At 34.7% G+C, this 17,719-nt stretch overlaps 1 protein-coding gene across 1 annotated transcript; it reads left to right on the top strand.

Annotated features, from left to right (window-relative positions):
- Window positions 1-11,344: 11,344 nt before the first annotated feature.
- LOC117916517 (flavonoid 3',5'-hydroxylase 2-like) lies at window positions 11,345-13,582 on the top strand. Its single transcript, XM_034832592.1, has 2 exons — window positions 11,345-12,265; window positions 12,671-13,582. Exons 1-2 carry the CDS (start codon window positions 11,369-11,371, stop codon window positions 13,298-13,300), a joined length of 1,527 nt encoding a protein of 508 aa, XP_034688483.1. The 5' UTR covers window positions 11,345-11,368; the 3' UTR covers window positions 13,301-13,582.
- The last annotated feature ends 4,137 nt before the right edge of the window (window positions 13,583-17,719 follow it).

The raw sequence follows: 17,719 nt of genomic DNA, 5'->3' as shown, positions 1-17,719 counted from the left end.
AAATGCTGTGAGCTTTAACTGATTATCGGCTGGAAGTAATAGTCCCTGTCCTGGTGTACCTTTGATGTAACGCAGCAATCGCAAGGCAGCGTTCCAATGATGTGTAGTCGGAACCTGCATGAACTGACTCAAGGTACGCACAGAATATACGATATCAGGCCGAGTAACTGTCAAATAAATTAACCTGCCAACCAATCTGTGAAACTTGCTCGGATCATGCAATTTCTCACCACTTTCGGATGTTTGACGAAGGTTTTGCTCCATCGGAAATAGCTCGGGCTTTGATCCTGTTAACCTTGCATCATGTACAATATCCAGTGCATATTTGCGCTGAGACATAAAAATCCCTTTCTGTGAACGCGCAAATTCAATCCCCAAGAAATATTTCAAGTCACCGAGATCTTTAATGAGAAATTTCTTAAGCAAACTTTCTTTCAAACTTGTGATGGCATGAAGATCATTTCCAGTCAGAAGTATATCATCAACGTATATTAATGCAACAGTAATAGATGAACCCGAAACTTTAGTGAATAAGGAGTAATCAGCTTTAGACTGTACAAAACCTGTCTGTCGGATTGCAGCAGCAAAAGTAGCAAACCAATTACGACTGGCCTGTTTTAAGCCATAAAGAGACTTATTGAGCCGACATACCAGATTCTCCCCCTGTCGGCGAAGGCCAGGAGGAGGAACCATATAAACCACTTCATGCAGGTCACCGTGAAGAAACGCATTTTGTACATCTAGCTGATGAGCGTACCATCCACGAGAGGCAGCAACTATTAACAAACAACGAAGAGTGGTAAGTTTGGCAGTAGGGGAAAAAGTCTCACCATAATCCAACCCTTCGATCTGAGTATAGCCCTTGGCTACGAGTCGCACTTTGTAGCGCTCTATGCGACCATTCGAATGGTATTTGATTTTAAAAACCCATCTGCAACCTATGGGACGATGACCGGCGGGTAAGGGAACTAAAGACCATGTATTGTTCCGTTCTAACGCAGCCAATTCAGAGGCCATTGCTTGTTGCCATTTCGATTAAGTGCAGCCTGATCATAAGTCTTCGGCTCTTCCTGTGCATCAAGAGAAGCTAAAAAAATGCGATGAAGGTGATAAATACGTGCGAGTGATGAGTAGAGTGAAAGAGGATATTGTGTACCTTTGGATGCCGAAGAAGACGACGAGCCGGCCTGAGGAGACATATGGTATAAATTGTGCCAAACTGGAGGATGACGATCTCGTTCAGAACGACGATGGACCGCCGGAGAAGGAGCCACTGGTGTCGACTCCGGAGGGGATGAAGGGGAGTTGGATGAACTGGAAATATCAGAGGAAAATAGAATTGGTGAAGGTGAGGATGTGATATTTTCAGTTGGGGAAGGTAAGGGGGTTGATGGAGATGGGAACGAAGAATGGGTTGTCGTCGGATCAGTGATAGGTGACGGTAAAGCTGGCAGCTCTATGGGTAAAGGAACAGTGCTGACGGGACTGGGTTGGGAAGGAGATGAATTTTGCTGAAATGGAAAGATGTCTTCAACAAAATGCACATCACGACTTATAAAAATCTGTTTAGTGACGGGATTGAACAATTTATATCCTTTGTGACCACTAGGGTAACCAACAAAGACACAAGGTGTTGCTCGAGGTTCAAATTTGTGTTTGGGCTGGTTAATAGTGGCAAAACATTTGCAGCCAAAAACACGTATATGAGCATAGGATGGAGAGTGATTGTATAGGCGCTCGTAGGGAGTAAGATTGGACAATAGAGGAGAAGGTGTACGATTGATTAAATAAACTGCAGTAAGCACACATTCACCCCATAAGTAAAGAGGAACTTGTGACTGAAAAAAGAGTGACCGAGCAACATTTAAAATATGACGATGCTTACGCTCGACCACACCGTTCTGTTGTGGAGTGCAAACGCACGATTTTTGTATTTCAATGCCTCGTGCACTAAGGAATGGAGACAATGGCTGAAATTCTGTGCCATTATCCATGCGGATAGCTTTGATGGAAGCCTGAAACTGATTGGAAACAAAGTGAATAAATTTAGTTAATATGTGAGTTGTTTCGGATTTATGAGCCATAAGAAACACCCATGTACATCGAGTGTAATCGTCCACAACTGTAAGACAAAAACGAGAACCAGAATATGTAGGAGTTCTATGCGGACCCCAGACATCACAATGAATCAAATCAAATGCAGTTTTTGACTTTATTGAGCTATTGGGAAATGAAAGACGAGTCTGCTTTGCTAAAGGGCAGACTGAACAATGATCAAAATGAGCTACATTATATTTAATGGAAAGCAAAGGTTGTAACAGCTTAAAACGAGACGAGGACGGATGTCCAAGTCAGTTGTGCCACAATTCGGTTGAGGAAATTTGACACGAAACTGAGGAGAGATTTTCTGGTTGTAAATAATACAAACCACCATGACGTCTACCCAAGCCAATCGTCTTCTTCGAATCCAAGTCCTGCAAAATACACGAATCAGCAAGGAAGATAATTGAGCAATTTAAATCTCGCGTTAATTTGCTGACAGACATGAGATTCATGCGAAAGGTTGGTACGTATAAAACATCATGGAGGGAAAATTTAGAATTGAATTGAAAGGTGACCATGTGTGTGATAGGTGTGGATGTACCATTAGGCAGATTAACAGTATGACTATGTGGTGAATGAACATGTGTGAGAATAGAAAGATCCGAAGTTATATGATCAGTTGCACCGCTATCCAAGACCCATGAATTCAGATATATCGAATTAGCATGGACATCAAATGCAGAGGTCGAACCTGCGGCATTGGCAAAAACGTCATTATTACCAGTTTGTCGATTCTGATTAAACGCAGACAAAGCTTGGGCAAATTGTTGAATAGTTTCTGCCGAGAAATTCTGCAAGATGTTCGACGGATCTGAGTTTGCGTCACTAGAACCCTCCGCCATGTTCACTGCAGGTTTATTATTTCGACCATTGTTCCTAGAACCCTTCTTCTGACGGCATCGATCTTCTGTGTGGCCATCTCTACCACAGAAGGTGCAATGGTATTTGAGTGATCGACATTCATCAATCGTATGTCCTGATCGGTGACAGTGATCACAGCTTTTACCATTCTTTGATGATGATTTGTTGTCTACCGCCGCTGCAATGGAGAAATTATCGGTTGACTCGGAAGCCATGCGCGATTGGGTCTCTTCTTGTATCACCAGAGAATATGCCTGCCTGACATTCGAAAGAGGGGTCATCATCAGGATGTTAGAACGAACCCCTTTGAATGATTCATTGAGGCCCATAAGAAACTGCATCATCCGTTCTTCCTCCTTTTCCTCCGAATGTTCCTTCGCCTTATTACATGTGTATGGATCAAGGTAGCTGTCTAGTTCATCCTAGAGTGATTTCAATTTCACATAATATGCTGCTACTGACATAGTACCTTGGAAAATTGTTGCAATTGACTTGCGAATCTGATACACCGCGGGAGCGTTCTTTTGTGAAAATTGATCTTGCAAATCACTCCACACTTGTTGGGCTGTCTTGGCATGGATGATGCCGGCTGCAAGGTCTGCTTCCACATAATTGGTCAACCACGACAGAATCATACTGTTGCATTGATTCCATTGTGCATATTCTTCTGGTTTTTTTTTTTTTTCGGACGATGGCGGTTGTATGGTGCCGTCAATAAACCCGATTTTATTTTTTCCTGTAAGGGCATGGATGATTGCCTTACTCCACAACTGGTAATTGGTACCATTTAGTTTGGTTGAAACAAGTGTACATCCGGGCTGATCCGAATGATGGACATAGAAAGGATGTGAGGGATCTAAGGGTTTAGACAATGTAGAACCGTCTCCGGACATGGCCGGTTTGTTAGAAAAGTAGAGCGGAAGAGAGTCTGCAGAGTCACCAGAAACCTTGCTCTGATACCATCTTAATTAAAGAAGATAATAAAAATGGTTTTGGAAGATATGTTTTCATTGATTTGATACTACTATTTATACATGTTTAGTACATATCCTTTCCTATAATCAAGCCAATCTACAAGCTATTTAGAGTAATGTTATCTTCTAATTACAACAAGATAATTACAACTTAAATACAAATTATCTTTTCCTAATAAAAAGGGAGTGAAGTGAAATTCAATATGGAATGCATGACAAGTTCCACCTGGAAGTGACATACAGAGAAAAGGAAACGGAAAAAACAAAGAAACTAGAATTGCATAAATCACGATAAACGAATTCTTACGCAATGAGAACAACGTGTTTTCTCCTCGCTACTGTTTTCTTCTCTCTGCTCCAACCTTTATCAGCTTTTTTCTCATTTTTGAACCCTTTCAAAAACCAGTTTTTTTTTCTTTGCTCTGTTTCTTCCTTCTCCAGAAAAAAAAAAACGGCAAACTTCACTCCCCCAGCTGCCGAACCCACTCTCCAGAATTTTTTTTTTTCAAAAAAAAATCTTTCTCCCACTCGGTTTTTCTTCCTTCTCTATTTTTGTTCTCCCTCGAATCTGCCCCCACCCACTCTCTATTTCTCCTGTTTAGCTCCAAAAATCCTCGCTCTCACCCTCCGTAAGCCAATTTTTCTCTATCTCCCTTCATCTTCGGTCCCCAACTCTCTCTTATCTTCCCAAGTTTCTAGCTTTCTTTTCTTACCCAACCTTCCCCTCCCCCTCCAGAACAGATTTTCTCCTCAAATCTTCACCCGTGAACCACCCTCTTTCTCTCTTACTTGCTCTGTTTTTCTTTTTCCGGTCTTGGCCCCTCTCCCGTTCGCCCCCTAAATCCTCATTTTTTTCCTCCCAAAAAAAATGAAGACCCCCTACCAACCTTCACCTGCCCTCTATTTATCCCCTCTTGCAAGTCTTCCCCTGTTCCAACCATCAGCCAGTCTCCATCCTCAAGCACCACCATGGCAAGGTGGTGGTGTCCATGGCCACACGTCTCAGCATGCTCGGCTCCTCCAGAAACCAGCCCCCCACTCTTCCAAAAATGATGTCAGCTCTCCCGGGATTGTGACACCTGGTAAAAAAACTACATGGAAGAGGAGCCCCAAATGGGGTCTACAAATTAACTTTTAAAAAATTCTAAACCTCTTTTGTGTTATTAGTTTTTTTTTTTCTCTCTCTCATAATTTCATTACTTAGGCTTGTTTGGTTCGACTTCTAAAAATGTAAAAAAATCATTTTTATGCCAATAAGCTCTATATCATGACTATGAAACAAATATCTTATGAATTATTGGAGCAAGTAAATCAATACCTTCAATTGAGAAAGTGGTTCGTAATTTAACTTTTAATAACTTAATTTATCTTATTAAGCACATTAAGTATGTTTGATAAAATAACTTACTATCACAATTTAAAGTTTTAAATAACTTAAATAATTGGTTAAAATAATTAACTTTTTAAAATTTTGAAACATCTTTTGTGTTATTAGCTCATTTTTCTTTCTTTCTTTCTTTTTTTTCCTCATAATTTTGTTATTTAGGCCTTGTTTGGTTTGACTTGTGAAAAAAAAAATCATTTTCAAGCTCAATAAGAGTTTCTATGATTTTGACTTTTGTTTTTTTCAAAAATCTTATGCCTTAAAAACGAGCTTAATATAGAAGTTAGGAAAGTGTTGTTTCTTGTAGAAACTCTATTTTAATTTATGTAAGAAGTTTTTTCATGTTTAATATACTTTGAGAATACCAATATTGCTCTTTAAAAATTATGACTTTGGCTTTAGCTTTATGATTAGTTAAAGAAAAACACAAAAAACTCTCTGTAACAAGGTGTTAATATCATTGAGGATAAATATAACAATTTAATGGTCTAGAAAAAGTTTTGAGTTGATTTTATGAAACAACTTTGATACTTAAAGTAAAATTAAGTAGCAAGTTTTAAGTCAACAACTTAAAAGTGATTTAATTTAAAGTCATTCTAGCAATGCACTAACAAATTGACATGAGTCAAGAAGAGGTTGATCGGTTTGAAGGTATAGATTTGGATGTTATCAACCTCCCATGGGAGGATGCATAGAATTTCCAACATGTAGTCAGAAACAAAAAACTTCACCAAAAAAAAAAAAAAAAAAAGGTCCTAGGAAAATATCTTGAGGGACGTATCTAAATTATCATCTAAATATTCAAACAATTTATTAAAGCTTTAATGTTGCAAAAGACGTTCAAAAGTCCAAAACAAGACAAAATTTCAAGACATGCATAAACCAATTTTTTTAACTAATCCAAAAATGTGATAAAATCATGAAAAAAAAAAAATCATACAATAGTCTCAAAATGTCTAATTTACAAGAAAAATTATGGCAAGGTAAAGTATACATACAAATCAATTTCAAAATCAAGCAAACAACCCCTTTATTCAAAATTAGGTCAATGCAATCACTATTGCAAGGGAAAATGTTTAACTCAATTGGGAAAAACATTTTTTTTAATATTTTATTTGTCTAAAATAAACTTTAAGAAGGTTAAAATTAAGTAAACATATCAAAACAATTTTACAAAGTCATTTAGCAATACATTTCGGGTGTAACTAACCCACCAAAATATGATTTGATATCTCCTATTTGAAAATTATTTTTGACTTAGCCAAAATTCTAAAGTCAAGTTCAAAGAGTCTACAATACCATAAAATCATAGAATAAATTTAGGAGCATCCTAAGTTAGTCATGTGTAATGAATCAAATTTTATGTAGGGGTCTCGCCAAATCCCCATTTAATATACATGAATCTCGCTTATGCATTTTTAACCTCACATGAGTACTGATAAACTCATCAAAACTAAGAATTATCCCATTTATTTGGGACTACAAACTTGGATTCGTGTTATACTCAAAACCAAAATTTTATCAAAGATAAAAAGGAAAATGCAAACCGGATGAAATTTGATTGCATATCTTTAGAAAAAGAGTTATAGACCTTAAGGACTCTGACTAAAATTTTGAAATGGATTTTAATTTTAATCTTTTGAGATAAAGATTTCTTTTTAAAAGAGAAAATATTTGTAAATAACAAAACATAAGAATCAAACCAAGTAAACCAAAGGAGTGGATGAACTACAAAGTTATTTTTTTATTTTTTATTTTTACAATCAACAAAGACTAAAGATGGTGAAAGTAGAGACCAATATTCATCATTTTTCAATGGCCTTTGAAAGTCAAATTAAAAAATGGATCACCAAGCAACACACTACGAATTTTTAGATCAAACAAACAAACAAACAAGACATCAATAAAAAAAATAACAAATATCAATCAAACACATAAACTGAGGTAAACAATCGAGAACTAATATAAGATAAACCAAATGCATATACATGTGGTTATAATAATATGAATTTAGTAACATAAGCACACAAAATCCTAAAAAAACACATGAACTAAGTAAGATGAATCAAGAACTAAAATTACCTATTTTAAAGCTTGAATATAATAACATTAGGATAAACTAATTAACGGAAATTCTAAAAGCACAAATTAGAATTGAATCAATCAAGAACTAAGATTAATAAACTTAAAACATGAATACCATTACATGAGATCAACTAAACTAATTAATTAAAATTTGTAAGAACACATAAAATAAATAGGATGGATTAGAAAACAGAAAAAAAAAAAATACTATTTTAAAACATGAATATAATAATGTGAGTTCAATCAAACAGATAAACTAGAATTCAAAAAATACATGAACTACATAGGATCAATCAAAACTCAAAAAAAAAAAAAAATTGACAAAACTTAAATCATGAATATAATAACCTGAGTTCAATTAAACTAATAAACAAAAATTCTAAAACATAAACTAAAATAGGATCAATTAAGAACTAAAATTAACAATTTTTAAATAAGGATAAAATAGCATGGAATAAATCACATTATCCAACTAAAAGTTAAAAAAAAAAAAACACATAAACTAATAAGATGAATCAAGAATTAATAATTAACAATTTTGAAACAAGAATAAAATATCATGGAATCAATCACATTAATCGAATAAAAATTTAAAAAAACCACTTAAACTAATAAGGTGAATCACAAATTAAAAATTAACAATTTTGAAACAAGAATATAGCCTGGAATTAATCACACTAACCAATTAATTTTTTTTTTATAAAAAAAAACATAAACTAATAAAATGAATCAAGAATTAAAAAAATTAACAATTTTAAAACAATGATAAAATAGCATGAAATCAATTACATTAATCAAATAAAATTCTGAAAACCACTTGAACTAAATAGATTTGATTAATAACTAAGAACTAATTATTTTTTTATTTTTTTTTTAAACAAACAATGTATAAACTAAAGGATCGACATGTGATTACAAAAATTAAAAAAAAAAATATATCGGAACAAAATACTCAAGAAAACTTACCTTCAATCAAGTAAAAGATGCTGCTGATCAATGGTGCGTGCTGTCCAAAAAAGGTGCAGCCTGGTGTGTTTTTCTTTCTCTCCAATGGTGCGTGCCCCTCTTTTTTTTTAAAAAAAATCTGATGCATAATCCCACGTCTCAAAGTGGCAGCCTCAGTGGTGCGACTGTAGGAGAGTTTCTTTGTTCGATAGTGTGTCAGTGCTCTTTCCTAGTGGATGCATCATATGCATGCGTCTTCGAAGATGAGGGCATGGCTTCTCTTAAAGAAATCTGTGGTGATGAAAGTAGTCCCCTTAATGGATGCGTCCCTATTGGAGAGCCCCCTCTTATAGTGTGTGTTGAAACCCCTCCTCTCCCGTGTGTGTTGCTGAAAGAAGTCGCCTATGGACGCACTCCACTTAAAAATCCCGAGTGAAATCTCCTCCCATTTCCACAGCCTATACGTCATCCCAAAAAATCTAGTGGTTTACAGCTCGATCTTCCACTTTTTTTTGGTAAGTCGTAGTTCCACCTTGGTCATCAATATTCTCTCTCTCTCTCTCTCTCTCTCTCTCTCTCTCTCTCTCTCTATTATATATATATATATATATATATGTAATTTGATATAAATTATTTCATTTAAGCCATTTATAAATAATATATAAGATGACACCAATAATTCAATTAAGAATATATGATATTAATCGATAAATATTATTTATGATAGATATATCAAGTATATTATCTAATAATATTTTGTTATATTAATAGATAAATAAAAATTTATGATAACAATTTTAGAAATGTAGAATACCAATATTTTTTAATGTTTGAAATTGTAGTTTCATTTTAGTTTTTTCTTTCTTGAAAATACGTTTAATTAAGAAAGTAAAAATTGTTTTTTAAAAAATAAATTCACAAAGTCTTGTTTGGTTTTAAACTTTCATTAATGTAAAAATTTGTGAAAAAAATATAAGTAAATTATATAATTTATATCTCATGTTATGAAATATATTACTATAATGAATAATATTGTTTCTTTTATAATATACATAATGTGATATTATGTAATATATTGTTATATATTATCATATTATAAATTATAACTTATATACCTTAATATTATATTAAGGTTATTTTTTTACTATATTTTAAATTTTAAATCACTTTAGTAAAATTTTCTAATATATTTATAATAAATTAATCATCTAAATTATTTTAATATACAAATATATTCTCTAACAAATAATTTTTATAACGTTTTCAAATATATATATATATATATATGAGATAATATTTTATTTATATTATTTTGTACTGGATCTCAAGTCTTTAATTTATATGCTTTTATTATATCATTTGATTTCTACCTTTTTAAAAAACCGTTTTTTTTCCCTCTCAAGTTTTCTAGAAAATGAAAAGGAAAAATATCATTCAAACATATTTTGAGAGATGATCTTTGTTTTCTTTGAAAATGAACAAATCTTAAGTTTTAATTATTAATATTGATTTGCGACTCTTTAAAGACACGTTTATAATTAGTAATTATGAAAATTTGAATTTTGATGGAATAAATTAAATTAAATTTTAATTTTCTATAATAAAAGGTAATTTGTTTTAAAATTTATTTAAATGAAATAATTTTTAGATATTTTAGAATGAATTAAAATAATATTTAAAATGACATAAATAATTATTTTATGTGATTATACCATAAATCATTTTAAAATTTAAAATTATTCATTTATTAAGTAGTTCAAATTTTAAATCCAATACAATTCTAAGGACAAATCCAATATTATTTTTTATCCTTCCACAACATGAATGTAATCAAAGTGAAATCCAATAAATCCTAAGAATAAATACAATCCATTCTTTAATTCTTCCACAACCTCAATATGATCTAAATGAAATGTAATAAATTCTAAAAATGACATGATCTTTAATCATTCCATAACATCATTCCAATTAAAACTCAATGTAATATTGAAGGAATAGAATTCTTAGTTATTAAGAATTTTTTATAGATGTCTATTGAGAGTTTAAGGTTATGTTTCATTCCTGGAAAGTACAAAGGAAAGAAAAAAATGTTAAGAAAAATGATTTTTTTATGTTTGGATGGGAGTCAATAGAAAAGGTAGGGGATAAAGAAAGAGTTTCCGGTCAAGTAGTCTTTTTTTTTTGCTAAGTTCTCAACCTCTTCATGTTGAAAATATTTGTCAAAATAGTGTGTTCATACAACATCAAATTCAACTTTATTATTTTTATTTTTTATGTGGTTTTTTTTAAAAAAGTCATATGAATGGACATATGATGAGAAAGATTAGATCGAAAAATAGTTTTAAAGAGGGTGTACTTTTATTATTTTTTCTTCATATGATGAGAAAGATTAGATCGATAAAAGAGCTTGCTTTGATTTTAGTGGAATTTTCAAAAGGAAATATGAATAGGGGAATAGACTACTTTCAACTAAAAAGTTATAACAATGTGAATGGTAGGAACTTTAAACATCACCAATATATCAAAGGAGTGTGTGAATGGTAGGAACTTAAAACATCACCAATATATCAAAGGAGTGTAGAATGAGAGGGATTTTTTTTCTTTTTCTTTTTTACTTATAATAGTATTCTGTAATTAGTTGGCATCATTACTATTCTGTAATTAGTTAGAATAGTATTAGGAGTTGAAGGTCAGTTGGAATACAGGCTTATGGAAACAAATCTATCCCATTAGTTGGTTCTTATTATTTTCAATATAGGAGATGGGCAGCCACCCCCTTTTGTCTGGGGGCCATCCTCCCAACTTATTAAAGGTGATATGAGATTAAGATTTTAATAAAATTGTATCTTGACTTCTCGAACCATCGTTACCTGGCTCTCCACAAGCACACCCAGTGCTGACACGTGACTAACAAACCTTCGCTCATCTACCAAACCCATGGCCTCATGCCTTATATATTTCCACAAACCTAGCTCAATTTTCATAGCCACCTTCACTATCCTATGCTCACTAAGCCATGGCCATAGATACAAGCCTCTTGCTTGAGTTTGCTGCAGCAACTCTACTCTTCTTCATCACCCGCTTCTTCATTCGTTCTCTCCTTCCCAAACCTTCCCGGAAGCTCCCCCCTGGCCCCAGAGGGTGGCCGCTCCTCGGCGCTCTTCCTCTTCTAGGTAACATGCCTCATGTTGCATTAGCAAAGATGGCCAAAAGATACGGGCCTGTCATGTTCTTGAAAATGGGCACTAACAGCATGGTGGTGGCCTCAACTCCCGAGGCGGCTCGGGCTTTCCTTAAAACGCTAGACATTAATTTCTCTAACCGCCCGCCTAATGCCGGTGCCACACTCTTGGCCTATCATGCCCAAGACATGGTTTTTGCGGATTATGGGGCAAGGTGGAAGCTACTGAGAAAGCTAAGCAACTTACACATGCTTGGTGGGAAGGCTCTTGAGGACTGGTCTCAGGTCCGAGCTGTTGAGCTAGGCCACATGCTTCGAGCCATGCTTGAGTTGAGCCAGCGAGCGGAGCCGGTGGTGGTGCCGGAGATGTTAACTTTTTCCATGGCCAACATGATAGGTCAAGTGATTCTAAGCCGCCGGGTGTTTGAAACAAAAGGGTCGGAGTCAAATGAGTTCAAGGACATGGTGGTGGAGCTCATGACCACTGCTGGGTACTTCAATATTGGCGATTTTATTCCGTCCATCGCATGGCTGGACATCCAAGGGATCCAGCGGGGGATGAAGCATTTACATAGGAAGTTCGACCGGTTATTAACAAAGATGATGGAGGAGCACACGGCGTCAGCCCATGAGCGGAAGGGAAACCCAGATTTTCTGGACGTAATCATGGCAAACCAAGAAAATTCTACAGGGGAGAAGATCACTATTACCAACATTAAAGCACTCCTCCTGGTATGCAGAGTTAAAGCTCGTCTTTAATTTTGTTTTCCGATATTTTCTTTCCGGAAACAGCACTTTTATTGCTTTTAGATATGTACGTTTTTATCAGGTAGCCATTTTAGGGGCACATCACTATTCTTTATTTTTGGACTATTTTTTTCTTTTTCCACTTGCATGGTTGTTTTCATATGCTCAGCTGCATGGCACAGGAAAATTGGGAAAAATGATTGGTTCTCTGATCAGACCTTCTGCACCAAAACACACTTCTCTCTATTTTATAAAATCAAGAACATTTATGGTTTACATGATTTTTCGAACTTGAACTTTTGCTAGGGCTAATGCATGGATCTCAATTTTCAATTGCGTTTGATTACATAAATTTCAAGTATGTCACCACATTTTTGTTTCCTTGGCTAGAATTTATTTACTGCAGGAACAGACACTTCATCAAGCGTAATCGAGTGGTCTCTGGCTGAGATGTTGAAAAACCCGAGCATCCTCAAGCGTGCTCACGAAGAAATGGATCAAGTGATTGGAAGGAGCCGGCGGCTCGTGGAGTCTGACTTGCCAAAACTTCCATACCTACAAGCCATATGCAAGGAAAGCTTCCGGAAGCACCCATCCACCCCATTGAACCTTCCTCGTGTCTCAACCCAAGCATGTGAAGTGAACGGCTACTACATCCCAGAGAACACTAGACTTAGCGTGAACATATGGGCAATTGGGCGAGACCCTGATGTCTGGGAAAGCCCGGAAGAATTCAGGCCAGAAAGGTTTTTAAGTGGAAGAAATGAAAAAATTGATCCTCGTGGAAATGATTTTGAGTTGATCCCGTTTGGGGCTGGACGAAGGATTTGCGCTGGCACTAGAATGGGAATAGTGCTGGTTGAGTACATTTTAGGGACGTTGGTACATTCATTTGACTGGAAAATGCCGGATGGAGTTGAGATCAACATGGACGAAGCTTTCGGGCTTGCACTGCAGAAGGCAGTTTCTCTTTCGGCCATGGTGACACCAAGGCTTCACCAGAGTGCGTATGCAGTCTGAGCTCAAACCGCTCAGACCAAAACCCAGGCCTCGCTGCTATATGGCATGGATGCAGTTAAGTAGAAAATATTTTGGGATGTTGTTTTAGTTTCCTGTGGCTTAGTATAAGATGTATTAGCTCAAAGATGGTCGTTTCATTCTACCACCAAGCCATATGCATCTATGCATAATCTATTGATTTAGGCTCGATTTGGTTATAGTTTTTGTTTTTTTGTCTTCCAAATCAGTAAATAGTAGGGGTATTTTTGTCCTATGTAGTGATTCTTTTTGTTTGATTGATTATATTTGGATCCTTCAAAAATATATGGTCAGAGCCATCTCCATCTTTTCACTTCTTGTGCTGCAGAATGGGATTGGCTAATGTTAACCCCCTTCAAATCTAATTATTCATACTCAATTTTGACACGAAAGAGCCATTGTCATGAAAGGGGGACCAGGGACCTCAGCACCCTTGGTACGATGCCAACTCTACCACATAACCACCATTTAGATATCTATCCTTTTATTTTTGGCATGTGAACTTAGAGTGGGTGGCTGACCTTGAATCCAATAGTTATCATGATATATATGGCTGTGTTGAAATTAACCACCATTTAGATATCTATCCTTTTTTCTTTTTTTTTTTTTATTATCAAAGAAGTTATTGAAAGTATAAGCATACGTTTATTTATTGCATGCTCTTATATTGTATCAATTGTAAGGAAGATAAAATTACCTTGTAAAGGTAATTAAATCTTTCTATATTTTAAAAACTTTTTTCCTATATACTATGCTTTTGAAGCTTGTTTAATTAAACATATTAGTTATTTGACAAACTTTTCACAAATGTTTTGTATACTTATGTATTCTATTTTGTTCCATAGTTTTATTGCATAATACTAACGTATATTTTTTCACAAACTTTTTACAACTATTTTGTGTACTAATGCATATTAAGTTTTGTTCTTGCCTATATAAGCTACATTTAGTTATTTAAATATATCCAATATTATGTTGAAGAAAGATGTACTTACTTAACTTTTTTTATTCTTAATATTAACAAGTTTTTCAGTTCTTTTGTCTCGAGATTGGATGTCAAAAGATAGAAGGTCAGTTGAGTATGATGAAAGAGTTGAAAACTTTATCAATTTTGCATTAGCACATTCAATCAACCATTCCCCTATAAAATGCCCATGCTTACGTTGTGCAAATCTGTTATGTCAAACTCTTCAAGTCATTACAGAGCATTTGTTCTTTAATGGAATAGATCTCAGTTATCGAGTATGGTATTGGCATGGAGAAAATGGACCCAGTGGAGGATTTTCAAATGTCTCACAACAACATTATGACAAATGCAAGTATAATGATGTTGTTGACACAATAGATATGGTTAATGCTGTACAAGTTAATTGTATGAATGATCCCTAAGTGTTTGGAAGGTTACTTGAAGACGCAGAAAAACCTTTATATCTTGGATGCATGAAATACACAAAGTTGTCAGCATTGGTAAAACTTTACGACTTAAAAGCATGTTATGGTTGGTCAGACAAAGGATTCTCAAAATTGCTTCAGTTGCTTGGAGATATGTTGCCATTGAATAATGAGATGTCATTGTCCATGTATGAAGCTAAAAAGACTTTCAATGCACTTGGGATGGAATATCAAAAAATTCATGCATGTTCTAATGATTGTATTTGGTATAGAAACCAGTATAAGAATGCTATTGCATGCCTAACTTGTGGAAAGTCAAGGTGGAAGATAAACAATTAGGGGAAAAAGATTAAGAAGGGGCTTCCTTAAAAGGTTTTGTGGTATTTCCCACCAATCCCTAGATTTAAAAGGATGTTCCAATCCTCAAAAACCGCTAAACATCTTATGTGGCATGCCAAGGATAAAGAATATGACGGTAAACTATGCCACCCATCAGACTCCTCAGCGTGGAAACTAGTTGACCATATGTGGCTTGATTTTGCTTTTGAACCGAGAACCTTAGACTAGCACTCTCAACAGATGGTACAAATCTTCATAAGTTTATAAGCAATAGACATAGTTGTTGGCCTGTTATATTGATCATATACAACCTTCCTCCTTGGTTGTGCATGAAAAAGAAGTTTATGATGCTATCATTATTGATCTCAGGACCATGACAACCTGGTAAAAATATAGATGTTTACTTGAGTCCATTGGTAGATGACCTTAAAACTTTGTGGGAAAAAAAAGTTAAGACTTATGATGCACACTTGCTTGAGGTTTTTACTTTAAAGGTCATCATTTTATGGACAATCAATTATTTCCCTACATATGGAAACTTGGCCAATTACACCGTGAAAGGATATTATGTATGTCCAATATGTGGAGAAGGAACATAGTCCCAAAGATTAAAGTATGGTAGGAAGAACTTGTATATGGGTCATCGACGATTTCTTCCACGTAACCATCCCTATTGGAGACAAAAGAAGGCATTCAATGGTGAACAAGATTTTAGAATTCCTCCTAAAATTTTGAGTGGAGAAGAAATACTTGAAAAAGTTGATCTCATTCCTATTTCTTGGGGGAAAATGAAGATAAAATCTCTTGAACTGATGTTAACACAAATTGTTGGAAAAAAAAGTCCATATTTTTTGAGTTAGAATATTGGAAATATCTTTATATCCTTCACAACTTGGATGTTATGCACATAAAAAAGAATGTCTGTGAGAGTATTATTGGTACTTTGTTTAACATCCCAGGAAAAAAAAAGATGGACTTAATGCTCAACTTGACCTAGTTGAAATGGGTTTAAGGTCTGAACTTTTCCCAAGAGTTGACTTGAAGGGACCTATCTTCCCCCTGCATGTTATTCACTATCCAAACATATATGACAAAAAATTAGTTTGTCAAACATTGTCTAATTTGAAGGTCCCTGAGGGTATTGCTCAAATTTTAGAAATCTTGTCTTCTTAGAGGAATTGAAGTTATTTGGTTTAAGATCCCATGACTACCATGCACTTATGCAACAACTATTGCTAGTGGCATTGCATTTTGTTTTGCTAAAGCATGTGAGATATACTATATCAAGATTGTGTATCTTCTTCAATCAATTATGTACAAAAATGGTTGATGTGCCAAAATTGGATGAAGTACACAATGAGTTAGTGGTCACGCTGTGCTTACTTGAAAAGTATTTTTCACCTTCATTTTTTGATATTATGCTTCATCTAGCAGTGCATTTGATAAGGGAGGTGTGACTATGTGGTTCAGTTTACTTTAGGTGGATCTACCCATTTGGGAGGTATATGAAAGTTCTTAAAGAATTGTTCGCAATCATAATTGGCCTGAAGGATGCATTACTAAGTGTTATTTAGCAGAAAAAGCTATCGAATTTTGTACTGAATATTTATTAGGGACTCATGCAATTGGAATTCCAAAAGTAACAATTATGACAACAAATTTGGTAAACCTATAATTGGTGGTCGTTTTACCATCATTGATCATAAATCGTGGTTACAAGCACATCATTATCTATTAGAGAATACAACTATCGTCCAACCATACACTGAGTAAGAAAAACATACCTTTATCTTTTTATAATTTCATAACATAATGATGAAATCCTAAGTTTGCATTCCTTGTCTTTAACGTCATAGGGAACACATGAATTGGTTGAAGTCTCAATACCCTCGACAATCTAATAGACAAATTTGGTTGCAAGAAGAACATATGAGTTGTTTTACATATTGGCTTAAAGAAAAGGTAATCTCTTAGTTTTTAGAAAATTTTTCAATATGTTGAAAACATCACAAGTTTCCAATATGTTTTGATTATACATAGGTTGAAGAGGCTATCCATAGTGGGCAAGATATTCCCGACACACTTAGGTGGTTAGCACATGGCCCTACTCTCCAGGTAGTCAAATATCCTGGATATATCGTTAATGAGTGTCGTTACCATATTAAGAAATGCGATATGACATGTATCACCCAAAATAGTGGTGTTAGCATTTTAGCAAGGACTATGCAAATTGCCAGTTCTAAGGATAAGAACCTAGTTTGTGGTGAACTTTGCTTTTATGGGGTCATTAATGAGATATGGAATCTTGATTACAACATGTTCACAATTCTAATTTTCAAGTGTGATTAGGTTGACAACAAGAATGGTATAAAAGTTGATGAACTCATGTTCACATTAGTTGACTTCTCCAAAATAGGTCACAAATTGGATCCATTTATTTTAGCATCACAAGCCAAGCAAATCTTCTATGTTGAAGATCAACTTGATCCTAAATGGTCAATAGTTCTCTCAATTCCTCCAAAATATTTCAAGAACATAGAAGGACTAGATGACTTCACCGATAATTGCATGGAACATCACCCCTTTATAAGTTCAATGCCAGAATTTGAATCATTTGATGCTATGGATGAATCATAGGCAATACACATGAGAGAAAACTGTGAGGGCATA

Source organism: Vitis riparia, chromosome 6 (assembly GCF_004353265.1).
Source record: "Vitis riparia cultivar Riparia Gloire de Montpellier isolate 1030 chromosome 6, EGFV_Vit.rip_1.0, whole genome shotgun sequence".
Lineage (NCBI taxonomy): Eukaryota > Viridiplantae > Streptophyta > Magnoliopsida > Vitales > Vitaceae > Vitis > Vitis riparia.
This window is presented reverse-complemented; position numbering and strand designations above follow the sequence as displayed.

Excerpts from the sequence above, each read along its gene's own strand:
- LOC117916517 (XM_034832592.1), top strand. The coding sequence starts at position 11,369 with ATGGCCATAGATACAAGCCTCTTGCTTGAGTTTGCTGCAGCAACTCTA. Across the intron at positions 12,266-12,670 it reads ACATTAAAGCACTCCTCCTG|AATTTATTTACTGCAGGAAC; the intron begins GTATGCAGAGTT and ends TTCCTTGGCTAG.